Source organism: Panicum virgatum, chromosome 3K (assembly GCF_016808335.1).
Source record: "Panicum virgatum strain AP13 chromosome 3K, P.virgatum_v5, whole genome shotgun sequence".
In the NCBI taxonomy this organism is placed as follows: Eukaryota; Viridiplantae; Streptophyta; class Magnoliopsida; order Poales; family Poaceae; genus Panicum; species Panicum virgatum.
Window position 1 is genome coordinate 45,757,821 of NC_053138.1, and position 27,626 is coordinate 45,785,446.

Sequence of the window (27,626 nt, forward strand, 5' to 3'; positions counted from 1 at the left end):
ATCCATGTCGTCATTCCAGTTAACACAAGTTGGTGGTTGAGGTGCTGAAGCATGACTCGACGAACCTCTGGGCATCTGTTCTTGCGCAGGCCAAGTACTATCACCCGAAGATTTTATCCGCCTCCTTCGTCTAGTTTGCGGCATAAGTCCACCGAAGATACATACCAATTTACGGAAATTTGGTATCGTTTTGTTAATCAACTCCATGTCCTCGGGGTAATCCTAGCATATAATTAAAAAACAATGTTACTGTTTCATAAATATGGATTCGAAATGACGGACGGGATTAGAACTGAATGAGAGTTACCTTAATGTGCATCTCATACACCTCTGGCCGCATCCATATCTTACAAGAACTTTGTAAGAATCCAATGATATTAGAATGGTTTGCTAGTTCACATACTCTCATGTATATCTTCCGACGTTCTAGCAGGTGTCCATTTACATCTTGCGTCGTAATACCTCGAAATAATGTGAAATCTTTAAACTCTACTACTTTGGACAACACCATCTCTATCGTACCATCCGCTAACGGATCTAACTTCTTACTGATAACAAGATGGGTCATGATATCAAGTATTATACTAGATTTTTCTTCGGTCCATGAAAATCCTCCACAATTTAAGGAAGCCATTGCCTTATGCTGCAATATCAATAAGATACTGTCATAATTCTATTCTAATGTATAATTATTTTAGTTGAAAAAGTCTGTAATAGTACTCAAATTGTAATACTAAACCAGTGTTCTAAAGCACCAAATCTAATTCAGCTAATCCACTAATTAAATTAAATTGTTATACAATATCAATGGATTCATACGGAAGTTACCTGTAAATCAGGAGTACGCAATTCGGCAGAGCTTCGCCGCTTTTCTTCTCCTCACTCCTATCTTTTTTCTTGAATTTTTAGGCTCAAATGACAAAGGGAATGGCGGCGAATGGCGGCTAGGGCTTAAATAGAGGGGAAGGCTCCTGTCGCCCCCCAAACGGGCGACAGGCCCCTGTCGCCCACCCCGGCGACAGGGTTCTGTCGCCCGTGGGGGGGGGGCGACAGGCCCCCTCTTTTTTTTCTCGAGGGACTTTGTTGAAAATTTGAAGAAGAAAAAAATTACATTTGAGCCCTGTCGCCCCCCATAGGGCGATCGGGGTATATTTTTGAAATTTTCCAAAACGGACATATATTTTTGAAATTTTAATTTTTTTTTAAATATAAAAAAGAAAAAACCGCCTACAAAACTGGGCTGCCGAACGAGCCCTAAATCAGCCCAGCCCACCAAAAGGCCCATCCCAAGTAGCTGAAAACGCCCATCCTCCTGCGTCCCCCCCGTCCTCGCGTGTGATGATGTCATCTTCCGTGGCCTCCCAGCAACCCCCGCGGCGGCGGCGGCGGTTGCCGCCGACGGCGCAACCCCAATCCCCCACCGTCACCACCATTCACGCCCTCGGCGACGACCTCCTCCTCGACATCTTCCTCCGCCTCCCCTCGCTCCCAAGCCTCGTCCGCGCCGCGCTCGCCTGCCGCTCCTTCCTCGCCGCCGTCCGCTCCTCCCCGGCCTTCCGCCGCCGCTTCCGCGCGCTCCACCCGCCCCCTCTCGTCGGGTTCTTCTTCGAAACCGTCGGCCGCGACCTCCCCTCCTTCTCGCCCGTCCGCCGCCGCTCCGACCCGGATCTCGCCGCGGCCGTCCGCGGCGCCGACGTCTTCCTCACCCGCCTGCCCTACCACGAAGACGCCTACCCGGGGTGGGACATCAAGGACTGCCACGGCGGATGCCTCCTCCTCCTCAACAGAGAGACCGCGCAGATCGCCGCCTACAACCCCCTCACGCGGGCCCTGCATCTCCTCCCCACTCCGCCCAACGAGATCTCCAAAGGTCGCCGCGGCAAGTTCGAACGCCTGAATTTCTTCCTCTTGTTATCCGAAGAGAACCCTGGCTCGTTCCGGGTGATCACCTTATGCCACGACAAGTCGCGGGTGCGCGCGGTCGTCTACTCGTCGGGTGCTAGGGAGTGGCGAATTCTCCCCTGGTCGGAGGCCGCGCCGGCACAGCCGTCAGGCAAGAAGCGCTGGCTTCTCTCGGGCACGCGGGCAAATGGGAACCTGTACTGGGCGCACAGGAAAGAGGACTACATGCTAGTGCTGGACACCACAGCGCTACAATTCTCCTTCATTGATCTGCCGGTTTTCTTGAAGGGGCAAGGCCCCATCTACGCCATTGGAGAGACCAAGGATGGGAAGCTGTGCATGGTCTTCATAATGGAATTCATGCTGTTCATTTCGTTCTGGAGAGTAGATACTGATGGTGTTGAGAGGTGGATAATTGATGATGGGTTCTCGCTGGAGGAAGAGATTCTTCAGGCTACCGAGGGCACACGGAATGATGATGATAAGCTCATACTTTTAGTGTATTCAGTTATGGACGGCATTGTTTATCTGTCGCCTTTCCTTTGTCGAGGTAATCCCAATTTACCTTGTTGGTTCTTATCATTCTGCCTGGAGACAAGGAAACTGGAGAAGTTATTTCATAGGACATCTGACAACAATCTATTTCCCTACATCATGGCATGGCCTCCTTCTTTGGTAGGCACTGATGTGAGCCCTTGATCCTAGAGGAGGTGCTTTATAAACTGTGGAATTGGGTATAATAAACATAGGAGGAAGGTGGAAAGTAGAACTGGTACACCTATATATTGTCCTATTATCTTAGGTTATCGGCCATTGTTTTTGCTTTATCTATATTGATGCAGTCCTGTTTGAATTTTTGAATAATATAAGTATACCAAGGTATATTTTAGAAGTGGTTGTTCATTCATGTCTTTGAATATATCAGTTATGCAAATTTACTCTGCATATTGGAACTGTTACATAGTTTCTCAAACGCTCGTAAGAGCACTTGGTCGTAGAGTTCCTTTTATGGCAAGAAATTGCGGAAAGTATAACATTTCGAGAAGCTTTAACTTCAGGATTATAAGGGACATCAATATTGAGCTAAGTAACTTAAGCCGCCCTTCTGGGCACTTATACTTTTCAAATCAACCCTAAAATCCTATTATGTCTGAGGGGCCAGAAGAAAACTGTAATCCTGAATCTGTGGAGTGTATGCTTTAATCCTTTTTTGAAAGATTTGTATGCTTTAATCCTGAATCTGTGGAGTGTATGCTTTACCGTGTGCCCTTACTTGGTACGTGATGCAATCCTGCTACTGTTAAGATTAAGATGACTTGTTTTATCTTGCAACTGGTACTTTGCGTACAGATCAGTCAGATCCTCTGCTAAATTCAAGTATTGCAAACCTCCTGCACAAGCATTTTTTCTGCAAAAGAGTTTTTTTGTGGTCACCACCACCTTGTATGTTATGAGAAAGGCACAATTGATCTTACAGATAGTTAAACTCAGATTTTGGACTTCTGTTATTTGAATAAGAATTCTTGAATATAGGTGACCAGCACTCTAGCATGATTAAAATATGTAACATGTAAGACATTTGTTGAGTTGTTTTAGGTCGATTTATTTGAAATCTAAGTCACTTTTAGTGACCATTTATCACTTGCGGCCTTCAAGGTTTAGTAACATTGAATGAGTTCCTAGGCCCTAGTAATGTTATTGAATGAGCTCATCCAATATGTATTACCATCAACTGTGGTCTCCCTGAATGGCAGTCAATGGTAATAAAGGGTTGCTCTTGTAATACTTTTCAAAATAAAGGTATACAAATAGAACTTACTGTCTTTAGTGTCGAAATAACTCTCTTAAGTTTCTTAACCACTACAGACCCAAAAGAGAAGGTGTTGAGCATTTTCATTGTTGTTTTGGTTTCGGTTTTATCATGTCTTTGTGTTCCAATAGTAGGCCTTGTCAGGAAGCATGTGCCCTATGTTGTATATCATCCCATTGAACTTGCAGGATGTAGGTAACACCTTCTAAAGTGCAAAAAAGGGAAAATCTATGTCCTGACAGCCAGAAACAGGTACTCTTTTATCTTCACAAATTCACAACGAAACAGGGACAGCACATGCACATGTAGTTGCTTCTCATGTGTCCAGGGATCCTCCCAGAATTCCTGACTTTGCAATTAAGTTGCTCTATACCTCATGCAAATGCTATTCACGTTTTCCAGATCTCTCCAATGGGTAGAATTAACAGTCACCCTGATTCAGTTCTGACTTTGCAGAAGAGGATTTGCAGATTTGGTCCTCATTTGTAGATGAGTCATGAGTGTTGTTTGAACTTTGAACTTTGAAGCTTGAGCAAACCTTTTCGTTTTCGGTCTCAGTGCTTTGATTCGTCTCTCTTATAGACTCGAGGACATGATTTCTGCATCCTTCGATTAGCTGAATTTTTTTTGGTCTTGTTACTTTGGGAGTTCCTTGCTTTCAATTGCATCATGATGCTTGTGTTTTTATATGATTTTTTTTTTGTTCAGTGCATTATATTGGCCGTTATTGGGCGATGGTAGTGACTAGTTATCCACCTGTAGTAGTATAGAAGATTATCAGGTGGAGGGAACCTGACTAGTTATCCACTTTAAGTTGTATAGGTATAGCACACAGAAAATGCACTTGTTGTCTATGCGTAGGGCAATATGTGCACGAACCAAGTTTGCTAAAATTTGGTGCACTTATTACCGCCTCCGGTCACATATACTGATATACAGTTATGTTTGGACAACAATATGGTGATCAACGCTCGCCCTGTACATGGTCCGGTTCCAACCCACCGAAATTATAGAACCGGCCCGGTTCGGTTTGGATTCTGCCGCTTAACCCGGTGACAGATAAAGTTGTCTTCAACCTCCGTGTCGGTGTCTGCCTTGGCGCGGGACGTCTTGTCCGCGTGATGGTCTCCAGTAGGGCGTTGAGGGAGACCTCAAACAGCCGCCGCTTCAGCTCGACCCTTGCGCCGCTGCCGGGGGCGGCCGCGGCGAACCAGCACATCCTCTGTGCCATCGCGCGCACCTCGGCGCCGCCAAAGGAGACGAGCAGCAGCGAGGGGAAGCGCGGGCGGTTCACGAAGCGCACGTTGTGCTCGAAGAAGCACTCCCCTACGCATGCAGGCGGCGGAGGACACCACCACGGCCTCACGCTAGCCGAACTGGAGGGAGAACACCGGCCCGTAGCGCTCGGCGAGGAGCGCGATCCCAGTGTGAATCGGCTTCCGAAGGAGGTAGAGGCGGCCGAGGACTGAGGACAGCGAGAAGAAGAGCATGATTGGCTGCCTTGCCGGCACTCCATGGAGGAACAACATGCAGTCAGATTTGGTGAGAGATCTTGTTAGCATGAGGCCAGCGAGCAGCGATGGTCTCCATTACGAACACAGTGCCTCTCCTCGCTGGCTACATCCACCTTGCCGACACTCCATGGCGGCCTCCACCGCTCGCCGGCCAGGCTGCTCATGGCTGTGTGGCGCCTCCGCTCCGCCCACGGCAGCCGCAGCCGCCAAGCCCAGCGTGTCTGCGCCGCTCCTGTCGGGCGCTCCCGCCCGCCCAGCTCGCAGCGGCATGTCACCTCCGCTCCGCCCGCAGCGGCGGTGGCCGCCGAACTCGGCGCCACTGCTCCGGTGAACTTCACGACGCTATTACTCATGTGCTTCAGGACTGCGCCAATTATGCACGGTGAACCCGTCGAAACCCGTCTAGCCCGTTGGTCTCAAACCGCTCAACTGGTCTCCGTTACGGTCTAGGCGGGTTGGTTCAAAAACCCGCTAAACCCGGACCATGAACAGGGCGAATCAACGCTGTGTACAACAGCTTTCAAAATATAGCATTCAATACCTTTTTTCTGTTTTGTTTACATTTGTACAATGTGATATAGTTATGGACATCAACGGATCAATTAGGGTGCGGGTTGCGTCAAAACCTGACAACATCACATTACTTAACGTGTGAAATACAGCATTGCTGGCACCATGTCCCCCCCCCCCCCCCCCCCGGTCTTTTTTACATCAACTGACGTTATAATTCAACACGTCACTAAAGTCTAATGACCACCGATTCCATGCAGCGTAGCTGATCCTATCTAAGCCATTAACTATGTTTTAAGTACGATAGACGTGGATTCCTGTTTGTGGAGGAAAAGTGTATTGCCATAATTTGGGAACATCATGTGTGAGCATGGAATGTCTTCCATGAGCATCGAGCTGCTAAATTCAATACAGCATTTTATTTGTTTTGTTTAATTCTAAATTTATTCAGTAATTTCCACGTGCATGTGGAACTACAGACACAAACTGGGGTGCCTTGCTCTGCTACAGTGTTTCTCTTTGCATCTTCAGATACTTGCATATATTAATATATGTTTCAGATTTGCGTTGGATTAGTTCAAAGATGGATTGGCTGTGATATCAGATTGTAGCATGCCAAAATATTAGTTCAATTGAACTAAAAGCTCTATTTTTAAATATATGATACTATTAACTTTTTTTTCATTCATTTGACTATTTGTCTTTTCTACGAATATTTTTGTAAATAGGTAAATCTAAAAGTTAAAGTTAAAGTGCTTTTGATAATAGACATAGTTATACTTATTTTACTTATTTAACAAATTTTTAAATAAATATTGTTGGTCAAAGTTTGAAAAAAAAATCAACAGTGTTATAATATAAGAGCGGAGTGACATAATTTTTTCTAAAATTCCTTTCAAAATTTTATCCACTCAATGTCAATTCCGTCTATGAGGTTTCATGTTATTGTTAAGTATCCATAGAAAAGACACGTTTGCCCTCTCTAAATGGAATGAAGAAAATTTGGCCTTTTCCTTTGCTTCCATAGTACCGTTTGCATTTTTATCATGGAAAGATGCCATTTTTAAACTGGAAAACACGGATACATACATTTAGAGTAGGGAACATATCGGGTGGAAATTAAATTTTTATGAAAACTCGTGCAAACCACGACAAAAAAATCATCTAAATTCATGAAAAAATCACACATGTAGATGATATGATGATACACAATTTTGTAAAATATCTTGTTCAAATTCAACTTCGTTTATGAGATAAAAAAATAACAATTTTTTAACAAATTATCTGGACAGCTTGTTGGCTTGAAATTTATTATTTTTATATCTCACAAACGAAGTCGAGTCTGGACAGGATATTTTACAAGGTTGTGTATCATCATATCATCTACATGTGTGATTTTTTTGTGAATTTAGATGACTTTTTTGTCGTGATTTGTACGAGTTTTCACGAAGCCCGTGGTTTCCACCAGATACGTTCCCTTTAGAGTAATGCACATTGTGTTAATTGGAGGCGACACAACGTTTGTTATACACCTTCTGCATTAAAGATGCAGCTCTTTTCCTTAAAAATCTCACGGATATAACTTCACAACCGTTCAAATTTATCTTGTCCAAGAAAAGTGACTGTACGGTGGTGTACGTGCACATGCAACTTCACTAGCTAAATTTTCACAAAAAAAAAGCTTCAATAGCTAAACATATACTTGAACTTCAGTGGTTAGTATGCTAATAAGTCATCTATGGATCGGACTTGTATAACCTTCGGGTATCTCCTCACATTTACTTATTCATATTTTTCTAATTTAAGAACCCAATTACTGTAGCACAAAAATTGCGTTACAATATAGGGCAGCTCCAGGCTGGTCAGACCTCGCTCCCAAACCATCTCCTCATTGGCATCCTGCGAGACCTTGAGCTCCATGAAGCATTTGTATCTGCAGCAGTCTAAACTTAGGATAGTGGTGGAATGTCACTCATCTACAGTAGAAATCTAGCACATAATTATCTCCCTCGTATAGCCAACAATAGTATACATATTTATTCCGTATATAATCATGTTAGCTTAATAGATTTGTGTCTAAATTATAATTATTAAAATAAAATTCAATTCCATAGTTCCAAACAGGACCTTAGTATCACATAAATAAATATTTTCTCAAATTCACTTTGTGCCACGGTGATAAAATAAAATATTATCTCCCCAATACTAATTTTGTTAGATTTTAACAAAATGTCGTTGGAAGGGGCTGAAGCGCATGAGGGGAAATATCTCTGCGCCCCTATCTTACTGACCTGCTAGTCATGTCGCCTGTCCCACGAAATTAGCCATGATCTGGGACGAAGAGGGAGAAGGATCAGCCCACACTTTGCGCCACCACCTGTAGACAGCTGCATATATAACCCTATGAATTTAGGATAGGTTTATATCTAAACTTTAAAAAGTGGTGGAATGTCAAATTCGAAGCCAAATAGTCTGGCTTAAGTAGAGTTCAATTCCTCCAAAATAAGAGGATCCAAGCAGCCCCTAATGGAATTGGATCACATATGCTTAGGTGGGGTGGGATATTCTTCAATTTATGTAGTCGTGTTTCTATCCACCTAGAAAATATTCTTGTTAGTTACAAATATTTGATGTCTTAATAAAGATCCATTAAATAATTTGAAACTTGGCAGTCAATTGATTTATTAACTAGTTCCGTCCTGAGGGGGGTTGCATTAGGATCATATATGAGGAATTATGAGTAAAAAAATTCATGACACGGACATCACGTAGACGCCAATAAGAAAATTCAACACTGATCAGATGCTGTGGACCTAGTGAACCATATACACAAAATTATAGTTTAGAGACATAGCTAACAACAAAAACAAGTTTAAATGATCCTTTTAAAAAATATTTTTTAGTTTGAAAACACAAAAGTCACATGAAGATTTGTCTCGAAACACTTAATAATCTCCAATTGTTTTAATTTGTGAGTAATAAAAAACGTGATCAAAGTTGCCACAAAAAAACAAAAGAAGTCTGCTGAACGGCAGTTGCTCGCCCCCCACGCGCCACTACGACGCCGGCCGCGGCGCATTCTGTAACCACCGCATCCACGATGCGGCGCTCCTGTTCGTCGCCCGCGCCAATGGCTCCATGCAGAAGGCTCGCTCGCCTCCGGAAGACTCGCTCGCCGTGCGCGCTTCGCGCCCACGCAAGCCTTGATTGACTCACCCATTGTACGCTATATATGTAACCATATGTGAATGAATATGGTGGTTGTTGATCCAATCTCTCCTCTACATGGTATCAGTGACCGAGTTTTCAACTCTGGAGAACCCGTTCGCATCTGCTTCCGCTACTCCCTCCATGGCTTCCCCTGTTCACTCTTCCTCCTCCTCCTCCGACGATGGCGAGCCCCTTCTTAATCCTGCGCCTGCCACCGTCGTCCAAACCCTCTGCATCCGCTCGCATGTGCCGGTCGTGCTCGACCTGGCCGAATCCAACTACAGCCAATGGCGGTCCGTCTTCGACTCCACCCTCGGCAAGTTCGGCCTCACCGCGCACGTTACTTCTCCGGCGCCGATCGCTCACCGCGACGCCGAGTGGGTGATGCTCGACCACACCGTGGTCAACTGGATCTACAACACCATGTCGAGGACCGTCTTCGACATTGTCTACTAGCCGCGCGCCTACGCGTTCTCCATCTGGTCCGATGTCGAGGGCCTCTTCCGACAACGAACTCCAGCGCGCTGTCCTCCTCGAGGCGGAGTTCCGCAACCTGCAACAAGGCGACATGTCCATGATGGATTACACCACCAAGCTCAAGAAGCTCGCCGACAATCTTCGTGATGTCGGCCAACCCGTCCCCGAGTGGAGCCAGGTGCTGAACATGCTACGCGGCCTCAACCCCAAGTACCGCTACGTCAAGCCCATCGTCGCCGGCAGGTCGCCGCCCCACACCTTCCGCACCGCGTGCTCCTTCCTTCTCTTGGAGGAGCTCAACGCCGACAACGATGCCAAGATGGACGCCAGCCAGGCACTCTTCGCCGAGCACTCCGCTGGCACCTCCCCCAACAACTCCTCCATCGGGACCGACTCCGGCGGGTCTCGCTCCAAGCCCCGGAACCAGAAGCGACGCGGCAAAGGCGGCGGCAGCGGCGCAGGCGGCTCCGTCTCCTCCGGATCTCGCCCAACCGGCAACAACTCCAACCCTCAGTTGCCGTGGGCCTCCGGTTACAACCCATGGACAGGACTCGTGCAGGCGTGGCCCATGCCCTTCCGGGCCCCCGGCGCTGGTGTTATGGGCCCTCGTCCGCCCGTCCAAGCCCAGCAGGCCATGACGGCCCAGCACCAACTGCAACTGCCTGGTCCATCCGCCTCTTCTTCTGCCTGGGACAACACCGCCCTGCTGGCGGCACTCCAGACCGCCGGCTTCGGCGCCGCCGCTCCTCCGAGCTCCAATGACGGGTTCCTGGACACCGGCACCTCAACTCATATGTCCTATGCGCTGGTAACTTTACTAATCCCACTCCCTCTTCTATCCCTTCATCACCGTCGGAAACGGCGCCCGGCTGCCTGTTTCACATTCGGCCGCCGCCTCAATTCCTACAAATTCTTCCCCCCTCCTCTTGAATAATGTTTTGATTTCGCCGTCTCTTGTCTCGAACCTCATTTCTGTTCGTAAACTCACTCGTGACAACAATGTTTCAATTGAATTTGACCCTTGTGGCTTTTCTATCAAGGATCTTCCAACTCATCAGGTGAAGCTCCGATGTGAAAGCTCCGGGGATCTTTACCCGCTCCGGCTACCTACTCAGTTCGCCCTCAGCGCTTCATCATCCGTCGAGCTGTGGCATCAACGACTCGGGCATCCCGGCAATAAAACTTTGTCCACGATTTTGAGTTCATTCGATTTTGATTTCAATAAGTCCAATATGCATACTTGCCATTCTTGTCAGCTTGGGAAGTATGTTCGTCTGCCTTTCTCCACTTCTGAGTCCAGGACTTATTTTCCTTTTCAATTAGTACATGCAGACGTCTGGACATCCCCTGTGCTTAGCTTTTCAGGTTTCAAATACTATCTTGTGTTGCTTGATGATTACACTCACTATGCTTGGACATTTCCAATTCACTTGAAATCTGAAGTGTTGCCGCTCATTCATTCTTTCCATGCCTACGTAAACACCCAGTTCCGTCTCCCCCTCGTTGCTCTCCAAACGTTGCTCTCCAAACGGACAACGGAAAAGAATTCGACTCCAACGCCATGCGCACGTTCCTCTCCACGCACGGCGTTGCTTTCCGCCTCTCCTACCCCTATACCTCACAGCAAAACAGAAAAGCAGAACGGATTCTTCGTACGCTTAACGATTGTGTGCGAACACTTTTGCTCCATAGTGCAGCACCGACGGCGTTCTGGGCGGAGGCCCTCTCCACGGCGACGTTCCTGATCTACCGGCGGCCATGTACATCGACCGGCGCCACCACTCCATGCCAGCTGCTGTTCGGCACTCAGCCCGACTACAGCCACCCACGCGTCTTCGGATCGTTGTGCTACCCAAACACCACGGCGACGACGGCCCACAAACTGTGTCCACGTTCGACGGCGTGCGTCTTCATCGGGTACCCCACCGACCACCACGGCTACCGCTGCTACGACCTCGACACCAGACGCGTCCTCACCTCCAGGCATGTGACTTTCGACGAGTCCACGTTCCCGTTCAGATCGTCCTCCAGCAGCTCTTCCTCCGCTGCTCCTGCTGCCGCGACGCCCGACGATGAACATCCAGTCGTACACCTCCGCCCGGCACCCGTACCACGACTGCGCCCAACCATTCCGGCTTCTCCCGCGTCGTCAACACCGGCTGCCGGACCTGCCTCGCCGCCCTCTCATTCGGCGCCACTGCCGGCATCGACGTCTTCGCCGCCCACCCGCGCGTGTTCTGCATCGCCGTGCCCACGCTCTCCAACGCCGCCCACGTGCTCGACCACGCCGCGCTAGCACTCGCCATCCACGCTCCCGCGTTCCCATTCGCCACAACCGGCCCCGCGCTCGCCTCCGCCGCCCCAACAATCGCCACCAGCTCAGCCGCGTCACCACATGATCACACGCGCCAAGGCCGGCATTCGCTGCCCGAACCCCATATATGCCTTGGCCGCCACCGCGCCGCCTGCCGTGTCCACTGCGCCCGCTCTTTCACCCATCCCTACCTCTGCCCGCTCAGCTCTGCGCGACGCTAACTGGGTAGCCGCCATGCAATCTGAGTTCGACGCCCTGCAACGCAACAACACCTGGACGCTGGTCGACCGTCCTCCCGGCGTGCGCGTCATCACCGGCAAATGGGTGTACAAGTACAAGCTCCGAGCAGATGGCTCGCTCGAGCGCTATAAAGCATGCTGGGTCGTCCGGGGCGACACCCAGCGCCCTGGCATCGACTTTGGAGAGACGTTCACGCCCGTCATGAAGCCCGCCACCATTCGTACCGTCCTGACCCTCGTCGCCAGCAAGAAGTGGCCGGCTCACCAACTCGACGTTTCCAATGCGTTCCTCCATGGCCACCTGCAGGAGAAGGTATACTGCCAACAACCCGTCGGGTTCGTCGATCCCGAACGCCCAGACGCGGTCTGCCTCCTCAACCGGTCCCTCTACGGCTTCCGACGGGCGCCTCGCACTTGGTTCACCAGCTTCACCGACTTCGTCAAGAGCATCGGCTTCGTCCAGACGCGATCAGACTCGTCCCTGTTCGTCCTTCGCGGTTCTTCGGGTGCCGTCGTCGCATATCTACTTCTGTACGTCGACGACATGGTCCTCGCTGCGTCGTCACCTGCCCTTCTCCGCGACATCATCAACAAGCTCAAGTCTGCATTCGCTATCAAGGACATGGGACCCCTCGCCTACTTCCTCGGTGTTGATGTGCATCGCACCGGTGACGGCTTCTTCCTGTCTCAGGCTAGTACGTCGACGACATCCTCGAGCACGCCGGCATGCTCAACTGCAAACCCGTCGCCACGCCGGCCGACACCAAGCCAAAGCAGTCCATCTCCGACGGGAAGCCAGTCAGCCCGTCCGACGCGTCGTTCTTCCGCAGCATTGCCGGCGCCCTGCAGTACTTGATGCTGACAAGACCGGATATTGCGTACGCCGTCCAGCAGCTCTGCCTCCACATGCATTCTCCGCACGACATCCACGTCGCCATGCTGAAGCTGGTGCTTCGCTACATCAAGAATACACCGTCGATTGGCATCCAGCTCCGCGCGATGACCTCGCCGACTCTCACGGCCTACACCGACGCCGACTGGGCCGGCTGCCCGGACACCCGGCGCTCGACTTCCGGCTTCTGCATCTTCCTCGGCGACGCCCTCGTCTCATGGTCCTCCAAGCGGCAAACAACGGTTTCCGATCAAGCGCCAAAGCCGAGTATCGCGGCGTCGCCAACACCGTGGCCGAGTTCTCGTGGCTCCGGTCTCTCCTCGGCGAACTTGGGAGCCCCCTCGACGCCTCGACCATCGTGTTCTGCGACAACGTCTCCACCATCTACATGAGCCGGAACCCAGTGCACCACAAGCGGACCAAGCACATCGAGCTCGATATACACTTCGTCAGGGACAAGGTGTCGCTTGGCGAGGTCCGCGTTCTGCACGTTCCAAGCTCCCGACAGTTCGCCGACGTGTTCACAAAGGGACTGCCATCTACACTCTTCATGGACTTCCGGGACCGCCTCTGCGCCCACAACACTGACGCTGAGTCTGCGGTGCGGGGGGGGGGGGGGGGTGGGTTGAACGGCAGTTGCTCGCCCACGACGCGCCACTACGACGCCGGCCGCGGCGCGTTCCGCAACCACCGCATCCACGATGTGGCGCTCCCGTTCGTCGCCAGCGCCAACGGCTCCATGTAGAAGGCTCGCTCGTCGCGCGCGCTTCGCGCCCATGCAAGCCTTGATTAGCTCACCCATTGTACGCTATATATGTAACCATATGTGAATGAATACAGTGGTTGTTGATCCAATCTCTCTTCTACAAAGTCAAACGCAACAAATATTTGCTCTCAAACACTGCCTTTTTGCAGCAAAAAAGCATCAAATCACATAGTACTATTTTATTGGAGGGTACTGTACGGATATACTGTCGAGTTCATGTTTGGCCGATTGGGTCCGTCCGAATTTTCAGTTTTCACCCCCAGGCCCTTATTTCAACCTCCTCCTGAAGTTGATCCAAAAAAAAAAACCCTCCTGAAAAGACAAAAAAGAAGACAAGGAGAAAAAAGAAAAAAAAACACCTAAGGCTCCGACGAACACATCATCTGAAACTACTGAAGCCTCCTACCACGCCACCTCGACTTCCTCTCCCTCAGGTCGCAGCCGTCTACCTCGCCCATTCCCAATCCCAAACCGCCCCCCCCCCCCCCCCCCCGCTTGTACTGCTGGAAGCCCGGATCCATCCGGCCTCGGATCGACTGTTCCTCCTCTTGGTTACGAAGGCCTAGCTTGCTTTGCTTGGGTCAATTTCGTCTGCCCCGATCTGCAGGCTGCAGCCGCGAGCGGAGATGAACTGCGTGACCTGTCAGCTGAAGGAGCTGGTCCGATTTCGATTTCCCTATCTCGTTTTCACTACGGTTCTTTTGGTTCCTTTATTGTCGCCGATTTTGACGAATCCCTTTTCTTGGGCCGCAGGAGCTGGAACTGACGGAGATTAGAGATGTCCTGCGATGTGAGTCGTTAGTTTCCTCATCCCTTCCCATCTCCACTTCATCGTTAAAAAGGTTTCCTTTAACAGCTCTCTAACATGACACTGAAACCATAATGCACTAGATTCATTCACATGCGTATTTGTTGTTTTGGGTTCGTAATTTGTGAAATTGAGTTGAGTAATTTGAAGTTAGGAAATCATAATGAATATGAACTAGTGGAGTACTAGGCTAGGTTCCGCCCATGGAATGAAATAAAAATCGTATGGATATATTGTGGAAACTCAACAAGAATAGCATATTATTGATTAAATAGCGCAGTAAGGATTTTACTCTTCGTTTCGGGTCATATTATGACACTACATCGGTGCCGGAGTTGCGAGTTATTGACATTTTCTATGTGCTTGGGCTCCTGTTCGACGAACTGAATTTTCATATTTGGGCCTCGGTATTAGATCTATAGAGTTCTGGAATGCATTCATCACATAGATTGACTTTTGAGATTTCTCAGAGGATGCCTCTCTTTTGCTTAACTTCGTATCGTGCTGTTCATAATAAGAGATTGGAGTATTTCTGTCCATCCTCTATACTACGTAGTGCCTGCTAATGGACACGCTAAATATGATTATACTGCAGGCATTTTGCACACCATATTCTTCCATAGAACCCTCAGCCTTGTTCGCCCCAAAGATGTTGACTGTGATTTCCTTGAGATCACTTACGTGAGTATTTCCCTCCATTGAGATCCGGGTTTATTTCATTTGCTCAAAGCATGTGGTACTGTTGTGCTGCAAATTATGATATTCATGTTACTACTTCCATTCGAAATTATCAATGCTTTCACTTTTCGAAGTCTCTGAGATGCACTTTCACTGCTACTTATTTCACAATATTGTGTAAGCCAAAATATTTTCCTAGGGTGAATGTAATCTATATTCTTCAAAGACATAAATTTTCCGAAGCTCTGATTGTGGAGTAGTCTAAAGTTAGTAAGTTACAAGGTTTTTTGACTTGAGAGTTGAGATTAGTTCAGAACATGTCTGGACTCTGGAACACATCTGTGGTTAGAATGTTTACTGGCATTTCACATATTCTTCGATTGGGAAGCAAAATACAAGAATGCATGCCTTCTACTGCTTGTCAGCTTCCTAGTATTCTTATGGACAGTCTTATCGATTGGCATAATGCTTCTGTTAGCTGTAGACCATGTTCAATGCTGCCAGTAACTCTGAGATCTGGTTTTTGGTAAACTGGAATCAAAATAGGAGCTAACTGGTGTTTATGTAGCTTTAAAATTAATAGTTTAGGTATGGTAATGGTACCATATTTGGAATGATGGAATTGGAATCAACAGAGACAAGTGATCAACTGGTTCATATGTGCTGCAAACAGCAAGTCCATGTTTTGTGCTAGAACTTGGAAATAATCTATAACTTCTAAATTTAGTTTTTTCTGTAGAACATAGCAAATGTCTTTTTTATTTTATCAATTTCCAACTTAGGGTGTGTTTAGTTCCACCCCGTAAACGCAAAAAAGCCGTAAACGCATTAAAGTGAAAAGGAATCTTGCTAATTTGAAGTACTAAATGAAGTCTATTTATAAAACTTTTTGCATGGATGGGCTGTAAATCGCGAGACGAATCTAGTGAGCCTACTTAATCCATGATTTGCAACAGTGATGCTACAGTAACCATCCGCTAATTATTGATTAATCATGGATTAATTAGCATCATTAGATTCGTCTCGCGATTTACAACACATCTGTGCAAAAAGTTTTGTAAATAGACTTCATTTAGTGCTTCAAATTGGGAAGATTCGAAACGCAAAATTTTTTTGCGTTTACACCCTACCGAACTAAACACGGCCTTAACCATGTTACCAGACGTACATCCAAATACAAGAACACATGCGTTCTCCTGATTACTAGTATTCTTATGGCCAATCTCAGTGCGTCATCGAATTCTTGAGTTAGCTGTAGACCCTGAACTACTATTCAGTATTACTGCTAGTAAGTAGTAACACTGAGATTTCTGTATTAGTAAATAGGAACTTACTACCTGTGAATTTTGAGAGTTTAATTAGGTATGATACCATATTTCATATTTGGATTCAATAGACAAGTGATGTACTGATTCATGTTTTATGTGTTAAAACTGGTAACTTTTGAATCTAGTTTTCACTGTATAACACTTGAACAGGCATTTGAGCAAGTAACTAACTTGTTTTTCATGTCAACTTTCAACTTAAATTATGTTGCCAGATGTGCGTCCAAATATAAATTGCATATTGTGCTGTGTTTTGTAGTCTAGTAACTTTTTTTATTTAATTATGATCGCACATCTTTGTGCATTTTGTCTGCCACTGCACACTGTTTACTTTCATGTTCTCATGTGTTTAGGTACAATGTGGTCTACCAGAACTAGAAAAGGAAGTTGATGAAAAGATAGACCTGTTCATTGCTTGGGTGGAAAAGCACCCAAATCGCAGAAGCCAGGTCTGACCTTCTACAATTAGTCAATGTAACATTTTTCTGCAGTTTATTACTTTCTTTGCTGCTGTTCTTCAGATTAAAAATATTGTTTGCCTGAATATCTCAGGTCTGCCTATCCTTCTTCGATGAGAAACACAAACACCCAGGTTGGTTTGTCAACAAAACTGAGCGTATTTATTGGGAACAATGGTTCATCAATTTACACGTCATGAGCCCAAAAAGATATAGCAAATCAAACAGCTCCAAAGGGCTTTCAAACATTGGAGGTAATTTAGTTAACTATACTTTTATCACCTCCATGAAGCTATCAGTCTTACAGAATGTAACACTAACACTATGCAATAGAGAATGCCTTGGAGGAGACCAGCTTAAGGCGTGCTGCATTGGAGTCTTCAATTAATGAAGTGCTATTCCAGATCATAAATTTTGCCAATGAGAAAAAGGACCACATTCCTGCCATCCCTGACAGAATATTCAATCATGAGATCATGATCCCAAGGTGAGTGCCATATTTGGTATTAATCAATCTGAGATAAGCCTATCCTTACCCAAAAAAAAAATTTGTTGAGATTCTCAACATATATCTGGATTGCCAGGTGACCCCTTTTTCCTTTGACGTGTTGACAGCTCATCAGATTCTGTGTTTGGATGGAACACCGACGCCTTTCGGAGAGTGCTGAATAGTGGGCACCCGTACTCACTTTAGCTGAAGACGACCGTGCCGCCATCCAGTGTGGAAGGTGCTTTGCTAACCGTCATGGTCTAGCCATATTATATGCTTAGGCAGAACTTACTTCTGTTTGCATAATTGTGTGTGATGCCAGAGAGCATGCTCATTTGGCTTGTAAAAATTATGCGTGAATCTTGTTTTTATTCTGGCCATATTATATGCTCATCTGGCTTGCAAATAGTTACATGGTGGAATTGTGTTTCCAAGGGCTCAACGATCTGTGGGTGTACCCGGGGCTTTTTCAGGGCGATATGTCTTTGATCTTGAAGGATGGTTGCAATGTTCTCACGGCGCTGCGGCGACTCGTGGCGACCTACCCCCCTCACAACGCCTAGGCGTATAAGGCGCGCGGCGAGGTGACGCCATAGAGGTATCCTAAATATACTATGACAGCAAAAAATTTAGTAGCATATACATACCTTTGTTGAGCTGTTGTACCATAGATTCTTCCCTTCCCAAGTGCTCCTGCCATCCTTTCTCTTCTCCCAAGCAGCAAGCTACATAAAGAATGAGTAAGAAATCAATCAGAATCAGCAAGACCAACAACAAACCTAATTAAGTGAAATCTGGACATTAGCAACATAAATACATGGGAATAACAATATAACTAATATCATTAGTTCAGTACTTCAGTCCACAAGCTTAGAATCTAGTGGGCATGATTAATATGTCCCCGTCCACAGTTTTGGACCACATTACAGAATAAAAGATAATAAGTAGGGTACAAGGCAAAAGCAGCATGCATTAGTCTAAATCTCTCAACTCCCATCTCTCAGCTCTCAATATCCATCATCAAATTCATTGGAGTTAGCAGCATCTCTGTTTTCTTCAGCATCATTGGAGGGAGAATTCTCATCATCGGTGACATCTACATCATCATATGGATCTTGAAGCTCTTCCTCTTCTTCATTCTCTGAACCCATGTGTTCATCTTCATCATCTTCAACAATTGTAGCAGAACTTCTTGCACGTTTCCTGTAAGTGATTGGCTCACCATGGTTGTATCTATGAGCTGTCCTAGGAAGATTGCGACCACGAAGTGCTTCTGATGCTCCAACAACTTCATCAACAAGATTCCATGTGAGACCATCATCTAACTCGCAGCCACGATGACCTTGAGGAGGTACATGCAACGAATCAGCCCATTCATTGTCCCAATCAAAATGTGAAATGACCAAAGGATCAATGTTTTTCTTCTTCTGACGCAACATTTGAAATCTAGTTTTCATCTTGCGGTTGTATGAAATGAAGACAATGGCATTCAATCTCTTATGTAGCAGCCGGTTCCTTTTCTTTGTATGGATCTGGAAAGATCATGGATTAGTAATTATATATTTTGCTGAAAAACAGCAAACAAACTACATAGTACAGTAACTCACTTGTTCAAAGGTACTCCAATTTCGCTCGCAGCCAGCTGAGGAAGCACATAGACCAACAACACGCCTAGCAAACCTTTGCAAGTCAATGGCCAAGCCACCATAGGAACGCCACCAATCAACTAGAATGGCAAATTCAAGCATAGCACACATTAAGAGTAATGAAATGAATTTATCTAGCTGTAATAAATGGCTGAAATTAACAGCACTTACGAGGGCTCTTTGATTCAATGTTTTCTATAGCCATTTCATCTGAAAATGCATCTCCTCTTTGACACTCATAGTCCATGGCTTGATCATTGATCTTGTTCCGAATTTCCCTCTCCGGTACCATTCTTCGAAGCACTTTAAGGAAGCAAGCCCTTAGCTGCCCAACAGTTTCATCATCATCAGCTTTTATGAGGGGAAACAATTTTCCTGGATTCAAATACAGCGCAGCCCCATACAATGGATGATCCATTTGGTTCAACCAACGTTTCTCAATAATTCCCATGATTTTTTTGAGCAGCCCTGACTTGTTTTGAGTGGCAAAGCTTAGCTTTATCTTTTCCTTTGCTTCAGCCATTAGTGCAGCAACCTCCGGCATTGCCGGCTTCTCATCACCATCAGCAGCCCTTAGCACAATAAGCAGTGGGGCTGAAGCTCTAAGGCAATCTTCAACTGAGTTCCAGAATTCAGTAGAGAGCATAGTGTCATGTGTTTTTTTCCCAGCATTAGTTTTTGCTAACTTGCTGGTAGTCCATATGTCACAAACAAATAAGGCCTTCAATGGATCCTTGAGCGTATACAAGCTCTTCAAAGAGAGATATGCAGTGGCAAATCGAGTGGCACCAGGTCTCACAATTTCTTTACCATTTGTCTTCTCCCTCATTGCACTAAGAATTCTCCCATGCCTATAAATGAAATTGGCGACCCCCCTAGCACGTGTAATAGTCTTCTTAAATTCCTTCAAATTCCATATGTCCTCCAACATAAGATCCAGGCAATGTGTAGCACAAGGACTCCAAAACAGTGTAGGAATCCTATCCATTAGAAGCTTGCCTGCTGCCTTGTAGTTAGCACCATTATCAGTGACAACTTGAACCACCTTGTCTTTTCCAATCTGCTCAATTCTCTCCTCCAATAGATCAGCTAGCAAATAGGCATCATGTACTTCACCAGATGCATCAATTGACTCCAAAAAATAAGTCCCCTCTGGGCTATTCACAAGAAAGTTGATCAAGTGACTGCCCTCTCTTGTCGGTCCAACCATCTGACATAAGTGTGCAGCCATAATGCTTCCATGCTCGTTCATGGTCAATCCTCATGTTACTTGTCAGCTTGACACACTCCCAAAGCAATGGCTCTCTGAGCATGTGTTCAGAAGGAGGCACATATCCAGAACCATATTGTGCTGTGGCCTCAAGTGCAACCTCAAACTGTCTTGCAGCAGCTGCATGGATTGCTATGCCCACCTCATAGAAAAACATAGCCCATTGCAGATCCACATAATGCTTCTCCTCCTTAGTCCTCATGCTGTTTTGGATGGTCTTTTGGAACCTCCCTGAATGCCTTTCATCAACAATCTCTTCAGGAGATCTTCTAAACATAGCAGCAACTGACTTCTTATTCTCATTTGGCTTTGTCTTGCCTTTGCTTGCTGTTGCAGGCTTGAATTGAAGGGTTGATTGCCTTCTTTTAGCTGCAGTTCCTGAACTTGGCACCTTGGTGACCTGGGAATTTGCAGTGGCAACCCCTGAAGCCTCTTCTTGTACCACCTCCACCACATCTTCATCTTCCTCTCCACTATTCTCAGCATTCTCTTCATCATCCAAGTACACTGGTCTCCTCCTCTTGTTGCCATCCAAGTATGCTTTCATCTTTTTCCTTAATTCAGTGTTGGTCTGTGGACATATAACAACATCTCCATAACCACCAGCAAGATGTTGCTTAAACCTTTTAATTCCTCCTGGAATCTTCTTGTTACACAACTTGCATGCCACCTTATCTCGATCCTTAGGGTCTTCCCAGTAGCCAAACTCCCATCCTGGATCTTTTGAGTTTGCTGGTCTTCTCTTTGGATCAGTCTTAGGATCGTACTCGGCTGCCACTGAAGCTGGACTCGCTGCTGTATTGTTTCCCTGTTGGCTGTGCATAAAGAACAAAAGCATTGTTCAGTATAGTGTATACTAGTCGTAGATGACAGACCATAGCATTTGTATATTGATTAGCTAGCCCATAGCACAAAGCAGCATCACATGGCACAAAGAGTAAACAAAAGAGGCACAGATGAGTTGATTTTAAATGGCAGAGCAGAGCCACACACTAGTATTTAAGCAAGCAGTAGAGGGCTAGAGGCAAAAAGCAGAGCAAGCAGCAGAGCCAGGCAGCCAGCACTAGCAGCAAAGCAAGCAGCAGAGCCAGGCAGCCAGCACTAGCAGCAAAGCAAGCAGCAGAGCCAGCGCGAGCAGCAGAGCAAGCAAGAGCAGCGAAGCAAGAGCAGCAGAGCAAGCAATAGCAGCAGAGCAAGCAAGCACAAGCAAAGGGAAGAGGAGCTGAAAAGCATAGCAGAGGAAAGGAAGACCGGACTACCGGAGAGCAGCAGACCAGCAGAGAAGAGGGAAGGAATTACCTGGCCATTGCGGTCTTGCAGGGGTCGCACAAGGCCGCGGAGGACCAGCAGAGGAGGCGCACGGAGGCGGGGCCGCACGGGGCTGTGGACCAGCAGAGGCGGCGCCGCGCGGTGGCGAAGAGGAGGCGGTGCCGCGCGGGCGGCGGAGATGCCCAGGGCCGCGCGGGTCCTCGCGGACCGGCAGAGATGCGCAGGGCCGCGCGGTTCCTCGCGGACGGGGAGATGCGCGAGGCTGCGGGGTCGCCGTCGCCGCCTCGCCGAGATCTGCCCCGCCAGGTGAGATCTCCCGCTTCTCTGTTTCCCTCTCTTCCTTCCCTCTCTTCTTCATTTGCCGCTCAGACGACTTTTGCCGCTCAATATCGTGCCCTATCCCTGCCCTCCCTCTGTTTCCCGCTCGGCTTCCCGCGCTGCCCGCCATGCCCGCTCGATTTCCCGCGCGTACCAAGGATGGCGGCCGCCGCATCCTCCATGGCGTCCAGAGGACGCCTTTGGACGCCTAGGCGGACGCCTTGCTCCTGAGGCGGACGCCTTACGCCTCCTGGCAAGGCGAGGGGGACGTCTACCACCCCGAGGGCGCCTTGACGCCTAGTCGTCGCCTAGGCGACGCCTTAAGAACATTGGATGGTTGAGCTCAGATGTGTTTCTCAGTGTTCAGGCTTTTGATCTCGAAAGACACTTGAGCTCAGATATGTTTCTCAGTGTTTAGGGTGCGTTTAGTTCCCAAAAACAAAAATTTTTGGGTGTCCCATCAATGTTTGACCAGATATCGGGAGGGCTTTTCGAACACTAATTAAAAAAACTAATTTCAGAACTCACTTGGAAACCGCAAGACGAATTTTTTGAGGCCTTTGACCGCATCATTAGCACATGTGGGGTTACTGTAGCACTTATGGCTAATCATGCCCTAATTAGGCTCAAAAGATTCGTCTCGTCGTGTACATCCAAACTGTGTAATTAGTTTTATTATTTAATTACATTTAGTGCTTCATACATGTATTTCAAAGGGGAGGTGAAAATTTTTGGGAACTAAACGGCCCCTTAGGCTGTGGGTATGAGACATTTTTTTTTATTTTTGCAGAACAAGTACGTGTTTTTGTAAGCCGGGCGTATATCCCTGTCTTGTACTCAGAAAACACTGATGACATGCGCCTAGACCGACACTTTGTACCTGCATCCTTGGACTCGAAGCAACGTAAAGGAATATGCCTCGGCTTTCTGTGGCAATGTAGAATATTCTACTGCAGCACACTGGGTCACTAGTAGCTGCTTGCTTAGCACGTGAGAAACGACGCATGCTTCAGACTTGTGCCTTCTTTATATTCCAAAATTTTTTTGGTATGGTAACTTCAAACGTTTGACTATTAATTAGGAGTATTAAATGTAGATAACTGATAAAATTTATTCTATAACCCCTCGAGTGTAATTGTAAGACGAATCTTTTAAACCTAATTGGATCATGATTAGATAATGTTGTGCTAGTAAACAACCTCTAATGATAAATTAATTAAGATTAATACATTCGTCTCCTGATTTTCTATCCATTAGTGTAATTAGTTTTATAATTAGATCATGTTTAATCCTTCTAATCTTTAGTTGAAAATTGCTGTAGTGAATTTCGTCCAAAATTTTACAGCATTCTATATCTAGCTTGAAGAGAAGTGGCGATTCGTATTCTGATGCTTTTGGCTGCTCAATGACTTCACGAACATCTGAACTGTACATTCACCAACAGAGGAAAGACACGTTAGCGCCACGCAGATTGTTGGAGTAGAAAACAAACTAGATGGCGGATGAAAATAGGTGCTAGAGGACCTGTACCTTGCGTTGTACACCTATTGGTGAATGCATAGTTTTGTAATTCATAATTGTTCAGTCAGGCATCTGTGAGGAAACTTGAAGAACTTATGCACTTGAAGAACTTATGCATTGCATTGTTTAGCTCATCACAATCACCGGAAGAACTTAAGCATCTGTGAGGAAACACTGACAATAGCCTCTCGACCGACCCCTCCACGTTGCTCCCAAGGGCGACCAGAGGGGCGACTCCAGCAGCGCCAAAACTCCACAGCCAGCCATCCCTGGCCGCCGCCGCCGACGACCGACGACCGACGTGATGGCAACGGCCCGCGGCGGCGCTGAAGTCGGCCTCGCTGCAGCCTCATTCCTCCTAGGGCTAGATCTGGCCCTACCCACAACAAATCTGATGCCCCTGAGACTCGAGGCCTGCTAGCAGTGAAGAGGCGGTGCAGCAGCCCGGGTCGGAGCTGCTTGGGCTGCATGCCTCGTGTGGTGCCGTGCTGCTCATGGGAGCCGCCAGGGGCTCAAGCAGAACATTGCCGGCGCTACGGCGGGTGGCCGCAGTGGTCACGTAATATTGGGACTCCAATTCTTATAGCGGTTGCTCAGACGGTTGCACCGGCTTCCTCCATCGCATTGGGCAATTCCGGCCAGGAGCTCAGCAAGGCAACAAGCTTCCCTCCCCGCTGCACCTTGCTGCTCGTGCACGCCGCCAAGGGCTCAAGCAGCAAGGCGCGGTCGTGTGAGCATTGGCTCGTGCGCTGCAAAGGTGCAGATGGTCCGACGTGGTATGGCATGTGCGGCTGCAGGGATTCAGAGAGCTCTAGGCGAAAGCTGTGTCAGATGGTTATCGGGCTGATGACGGCGATGCCCTCGGGCACCATTCACCTCCTTGGAGGCATCATCATAATGGTCTCCTCCCCTTGGCAATCGTAGGTTTCTTGGGATGAAAATCTAGTTCTAGTTCAACCAGATCGGCTATGGTGGCATCGTTGATGTACTGTCCTATTTGTAGGCATCGTCGTGGAGGCACCTCACCGTTCAACACTAAGTGCTTTACAAGGTCATTCTTTAAATCCCTCATGTGATGGTTGCACGAATTGTTTGTTGCATGAGTATTTGCCACCAATGGTTGTGCCTTGGCTGTCATCCATGTTCCTTGTTTGCATCATCCCACCAAATGCCGGGTTGCAAGACCATGATCCCATCTCTTGGATCTTCTTGCTCTCCCACCGTCAGTCCTCCCCCTTTGGGGATTCCTCCCCTCGAATGGCATTGGTGGGCTGTGTTGGATCTCGTATGTGCTCCACAGATGATGAAAAACACGACTGTCATCTGTCATACTTGACTCAGAGCTTTATAGTCGCCTTGGAATGGAGATTGCTGGAGTATCGTCATCGAGTAGTAGCATTGTTTAACAAACAACGACATGCTCTCGTTGTAGGGGACCAACTCCTTTGGTATTGTAGCAATGTTCTTCTCCCTATTGATATGTTTAGTTGGAGTGTGCTTTCATGATGTTGTTGGTGGTGGTGTTCCTCTCATCTTCCCATAAGTGTATTCCCTTGACCTTCCAAGATCGATCATGTAATTGATGCCAAGGATCCGTTACCAGCTTGCCAGAATCTGTGGTAAATCAATTCAGGTGGAGCCCCTCGTCCCTCCGGTGAGCTCTTAAAAGAAAGGAGACACGGACCTAATCCAATCCATTCAACCTGCACAAATCTACAAGAGTTCACAACCATTCAAAACCAAATGAGAGCAAAACGACAAGTGATGTATAGAAATCCCGAGATAAAATTGACCACCAGGAGTGCTTTTTTTTATAGATTAAGGAAATAGTTCCGGCCTTGATCATTCGCTCAAGCGAACTACTACAGCCAAAAGAGTTACTAGAGTTCTTAGACTCTGGACCTCAAATGAGGGATTTCACAAATATAAGAATAAAAAACAATAAAACAAAGAAAGAAATCTAGAAGACTAAGCTTCAATCTTCTTCTTTGTTCTCGTTTCAATCTTGCAATGTTTTCATGCGGTCTCAATCCATCACATCACTCGCCTGCTTAGAAGCTTGATGTCCGGATGATCCGTTGTTTGCCCTTTTTAATCCATATACTTGCACATGAGAGCCAAAACACTTCGCTTGAGCTGATTTCCACCGGGATGATGTGCGAACTCCAAAGCGACACCACCAGCGAGGTTACGACGCTTCACGCCGCCGTCGCCCGCCTAGATTATCCAAGCAGAGTTTCCTCCGGAGAATCCACATGGTGGAGAGGTGGCACCTTCGATGACACTTCCAACAAAGGTTGCGGCACCCGAGGGTGTCGCCGTCATCGGCTCCAACAGACGTTGGCCGAGGCTTTCGCCCAGCGCCGCCAAATTCACCCCTGCATATCACCCTAGGTAGCGACCAGCACTGCGAAAACTAAGGAGCACCATGACCGCCAGCCGCGACGCCGAGGGGGGCGACGGCCCAGCGCCGTCGAGACCCCTCTAGCGAGCTCCGAAGATGGCAGTGCAGTCTGCAGCCAGCGGAGGTGAACGATCTCGAGATGCTACGCCGCCGGCCACCCCTACGGGAGCCGTGCTGCAGGCCGCCGGGACCTCCCACGGGAAGCCACGTTAGTGCCGCCGCCGCCGTAGGTGCTGCGTCGCAGGCCACCTGCTGCCGGCCATTAGGCCCGCCACAGAGTGCCCCGGCCGTAGGATGTCGCACCCCACCACGGGGATCCGCCACCCACACCATAAGCGCCACGCCGCCGGCCGTCGGCCCTCCGCCACGAATGGCCTCGCCGGGCGCAGGAAGGGAGACACGGCCGCCGGCAAGGAGGCACGGGCCGCAGCGCAGCAAGCCGCTGATGTCCCCGCCACGCGCCGCAGTTGCCGCACACGCTGCCGCCGCCGTCCCTCACGAAACCCGATCTAGATCTGGGAGCGGGAGGACAGAGGAGGCCTCGCCGCTGTTGTCCTCGCGTCCGCACGGACTTCTGGCAGCATGCTCAAGCAGCAGCGAGGTCAGGAGGGGGGGGTGGTCGAGGGGACGGCAGAGTGCGGCGGCGGGGATCCGCCCGAGCGGGACGACGCGGGTGCATCACCAAATAGCAAAAAGAATTTTACTATGGATCCTTCGACAATTTCTACATTATTCTCACTAGGTTCTTGAACTTCCATAATAGTCATCTTAGTCATCAACACAATACTGTGGAGGTCCCCGCGCGTCCATGATAGCTTGTTGTTGCGCCTTTGTGCCTACGTGGAGCGATGGGAGTTCCGACACAATCCGAAGTCCGAAGATTAGAGGTTTTACAGCTTCGCTCTAAAATTTGTTCTTTTTTCAAGCTCTGCATATCCTCGAGTTCTACGACAAGGAGAGGTGGAGGCGTCGAGCAGACCTTGGAGCACGTGGCAGGTGCATCTGCGAGCATGAACTGTAACGAGGGGTGCAGGTTAGCTTTCGCCTTCCTATGATGCCAAAGCAAAAGAGATGGAGTCGAGACTTGAGAGCATCGTCATGGTGGATTTTCGCTAGCAACGGTGGAACTTTTTATTCGAAACAAGTTCAGTGATATATGAAGAGATACTGCAGTGGCAAACTAGAGCAAATTGAATAAATGTGTACGAGTGTTGTGGGTGCATGAAGTTGAGTTGTGAATGTGCATATATGATGAAAAAATGAACGTAATCAGTGTTTTTTGCAAATTTTCATAGATGCATATCGGCACCCGCTCATCATAACCTACCTTTATTTGCCCCTGACTACGTACGTACAATAATCGAGAGGGTATGAGATGAGGCTGCACAACTTCCTTGCGTCTTCTCGAAAAAAAAAAAACTTCCTTACCTCGGTGTCATGCTCAGCAGTGGCCTGATGGTGGTGGATGTACGCGGGACGACGAGATCGACGCGTATGGTGGTGAGCACGAGTTAAGTACTCTCGGCGTCTGGTACGGTGTGACCAGGGTTTACCTTTTCGTTTTTTTTTACAAATCCCGGCGATCACCGGAAACGGAATTCCGGACGAAATTCCGCCGAAAACCACATTTTCCGAACCGAAGGTGAATTCAAATTTAAAAAACGGAATTCCGCTACTTTCTGGTGGAAAATGTCATTTTTTTACTACAAATGCTCCAAACATATGAAGAATTAAATAATTTGATAGAATATTTTTTATATCTATTGTATATTGCAATGTACAATGCATATTAAATATATTACACA

At 47.6% G+C, this 27,626-nt stretch overlaps 3 protein-coding genes and 1 long non-coding RNA gene across 7 annotated transcripts; 3 read left to right on the forward strand and 1 right to left on the reverse strand.

Moving 5' to 3' along the window:
- The first annotated feature begins 1,320 nt into the window (after positions 1 to 1,320).
- Positions 1,321 to 2,847, forward strand: LOC120699338. Its single transcript, XM_039983300.1, has one exon. The coding sequence runs from the start codon at positions 1,339 to 1,341 to the stop codon at positions 2,599 to 2,601; it is 1,263 nt and encodes a 420-aa protein (XP_039839234.1). The 5' UTR covers positions 1,321 to 1,338; the 3' UTR covers positions 2,602 to 2,847.
- Positions 2,848 to 14,029: 11,182 nt separating this feature from the next.
- LOC120699340 (autophagy-related protein 101-like) lies at positions 14,030 to 17,873 on the forward strand. Of its 3 annotated transcripts, none has more exons than XM_039983305.1 (7): positions 14,030 to 14,293; positions 14,388 to 14,424; positions 15,038 to 15,123; positions 16,799 to 16,894; positions 16,998 to 17,157; positions 17,237 to 17,390; positions 17,488 to 17,873. In XM_039983305.1, exons 1-7 carry the CDS (start codon positions 14,261 to 14,263, stop codon positions 17,489 to 17,491), a joined length of 570 nt encoding a protein of 189 aa, XP_039839239.1. In that variant the 5' UTR covers positions 14,030 to 14,260; the 3' UTR covers positions 17,492 to 17,873. The 3 variants fall into 3 exon arrangements, with proteins under 3 accessions (XP_039839239.1, XP_039839237.1, XP_039839238.1); XM_039983303.1 differs by having other exon boundaries at positions 14,031 to 14,293; positions 17,519 to 17,873; XM_039983304.1 differs by lacking the exon at positions 14,030 to 14,293 and having other exon boundaries at positions 14,398 to 14,431; positions 17,519 to 17,873.
- Positions 17,874 to 17,900: 27 nt separating this feature from the next.
- LOC120699342 lies at positions 17,901 to 18,982 on the forward strand. Its single transcript, XR_005685373.1, has 2 exons — positions 17,901 to 17,991; positions 18,454 to 18,982. It is a non-coding gene; the product is annotated as an uncharacterized LOC120699342 (long non-coding RNA).
- LOC120699339 lies at positions 18,220 to 22,222 on the reverse strand. Of its 2 annotated transcripts, XM_039983302.1 has the most exons (4): positions 21,609 to 22,222; positions 19,211 to 21,124; positions 19,001 to 19,119; positions 18,250 to 18,925 (listed from the first exon to the last, which is right to left on the reverse strand). In XM_039983302.1, exons 2-4 carry the CDS (start codon positions 20,289 to 20,291, stop codon positions 18,401 to 18,403), a joined length of 1,725 nt encoding a protein of 574 aa, XP_039839236.1. In that variant the 5' UTR covers positions 20,292 to 21,124; positions 21,609 to 22,222; the 3' UTR covers positions 18,250 to 18,400. The 2 variants fall into 2 exon arrangements, with proteins under 2 accessions (XP_039839235.1, XP_039839236.1); XM_039983301.1 differs by lacking the exon at positions 21,609 to 22,222 and having other exon boundaries at positions 18,220 to 18,925; positions 19,211 to 21,360.
- Positions 22,223 to 27,626: the final 5,404 nt, after the last annotated feature.

Coding starts and splice junctions, on each gene's coding strand:
- LOC120699339 (XM_039983301.1), bottom strand. CDS start 20,291: ATGAACGAGCATGGAAGCATTATGGCTGCACACTTATGTCAGATGGTT. Junction 19,120..19,210: donor CATTGAATCAAAGAGCCCTC/GTAAGTGCTGTT, acceptor TTGCCATTCTAG/TTGATTGGTGGCGTTCCTAT. Junction 18,926..19,000: donor ATTGGAGTACCTTTGAACAA/GTGAGTTACTGT, acceptor TGATCTTTCCAG/ATCCATACAAAGAAAAGGAA.
- LOC120699338 (XM_039983300.1), top strand. CDS start 1,339: ATGATGTCATCTTCCGTGGCCTCCCAGCAACCCCCGCGGCGGCGGCGG.
- LOC120699340 (XM_039983303.1), top strand. CDS start 14,261: ATGAACTGCGTGACCTGTCAGCTGAAGGAGCTG. Junction 14,294..14,387: donor CCTGTCAGCTGAAGGAGCTG/GTCCGATTTCGA, acceptor CTTGGGCCGCAG/GAGCTGGAACTGACGGAGAT. Junction 17,391..17,518: donor CATGAGATCATGATCCCAAG/GTGAGTGCCATA, acceptor ACGTGTTGACAG/CTCATCAGATTCTGTGTTTG.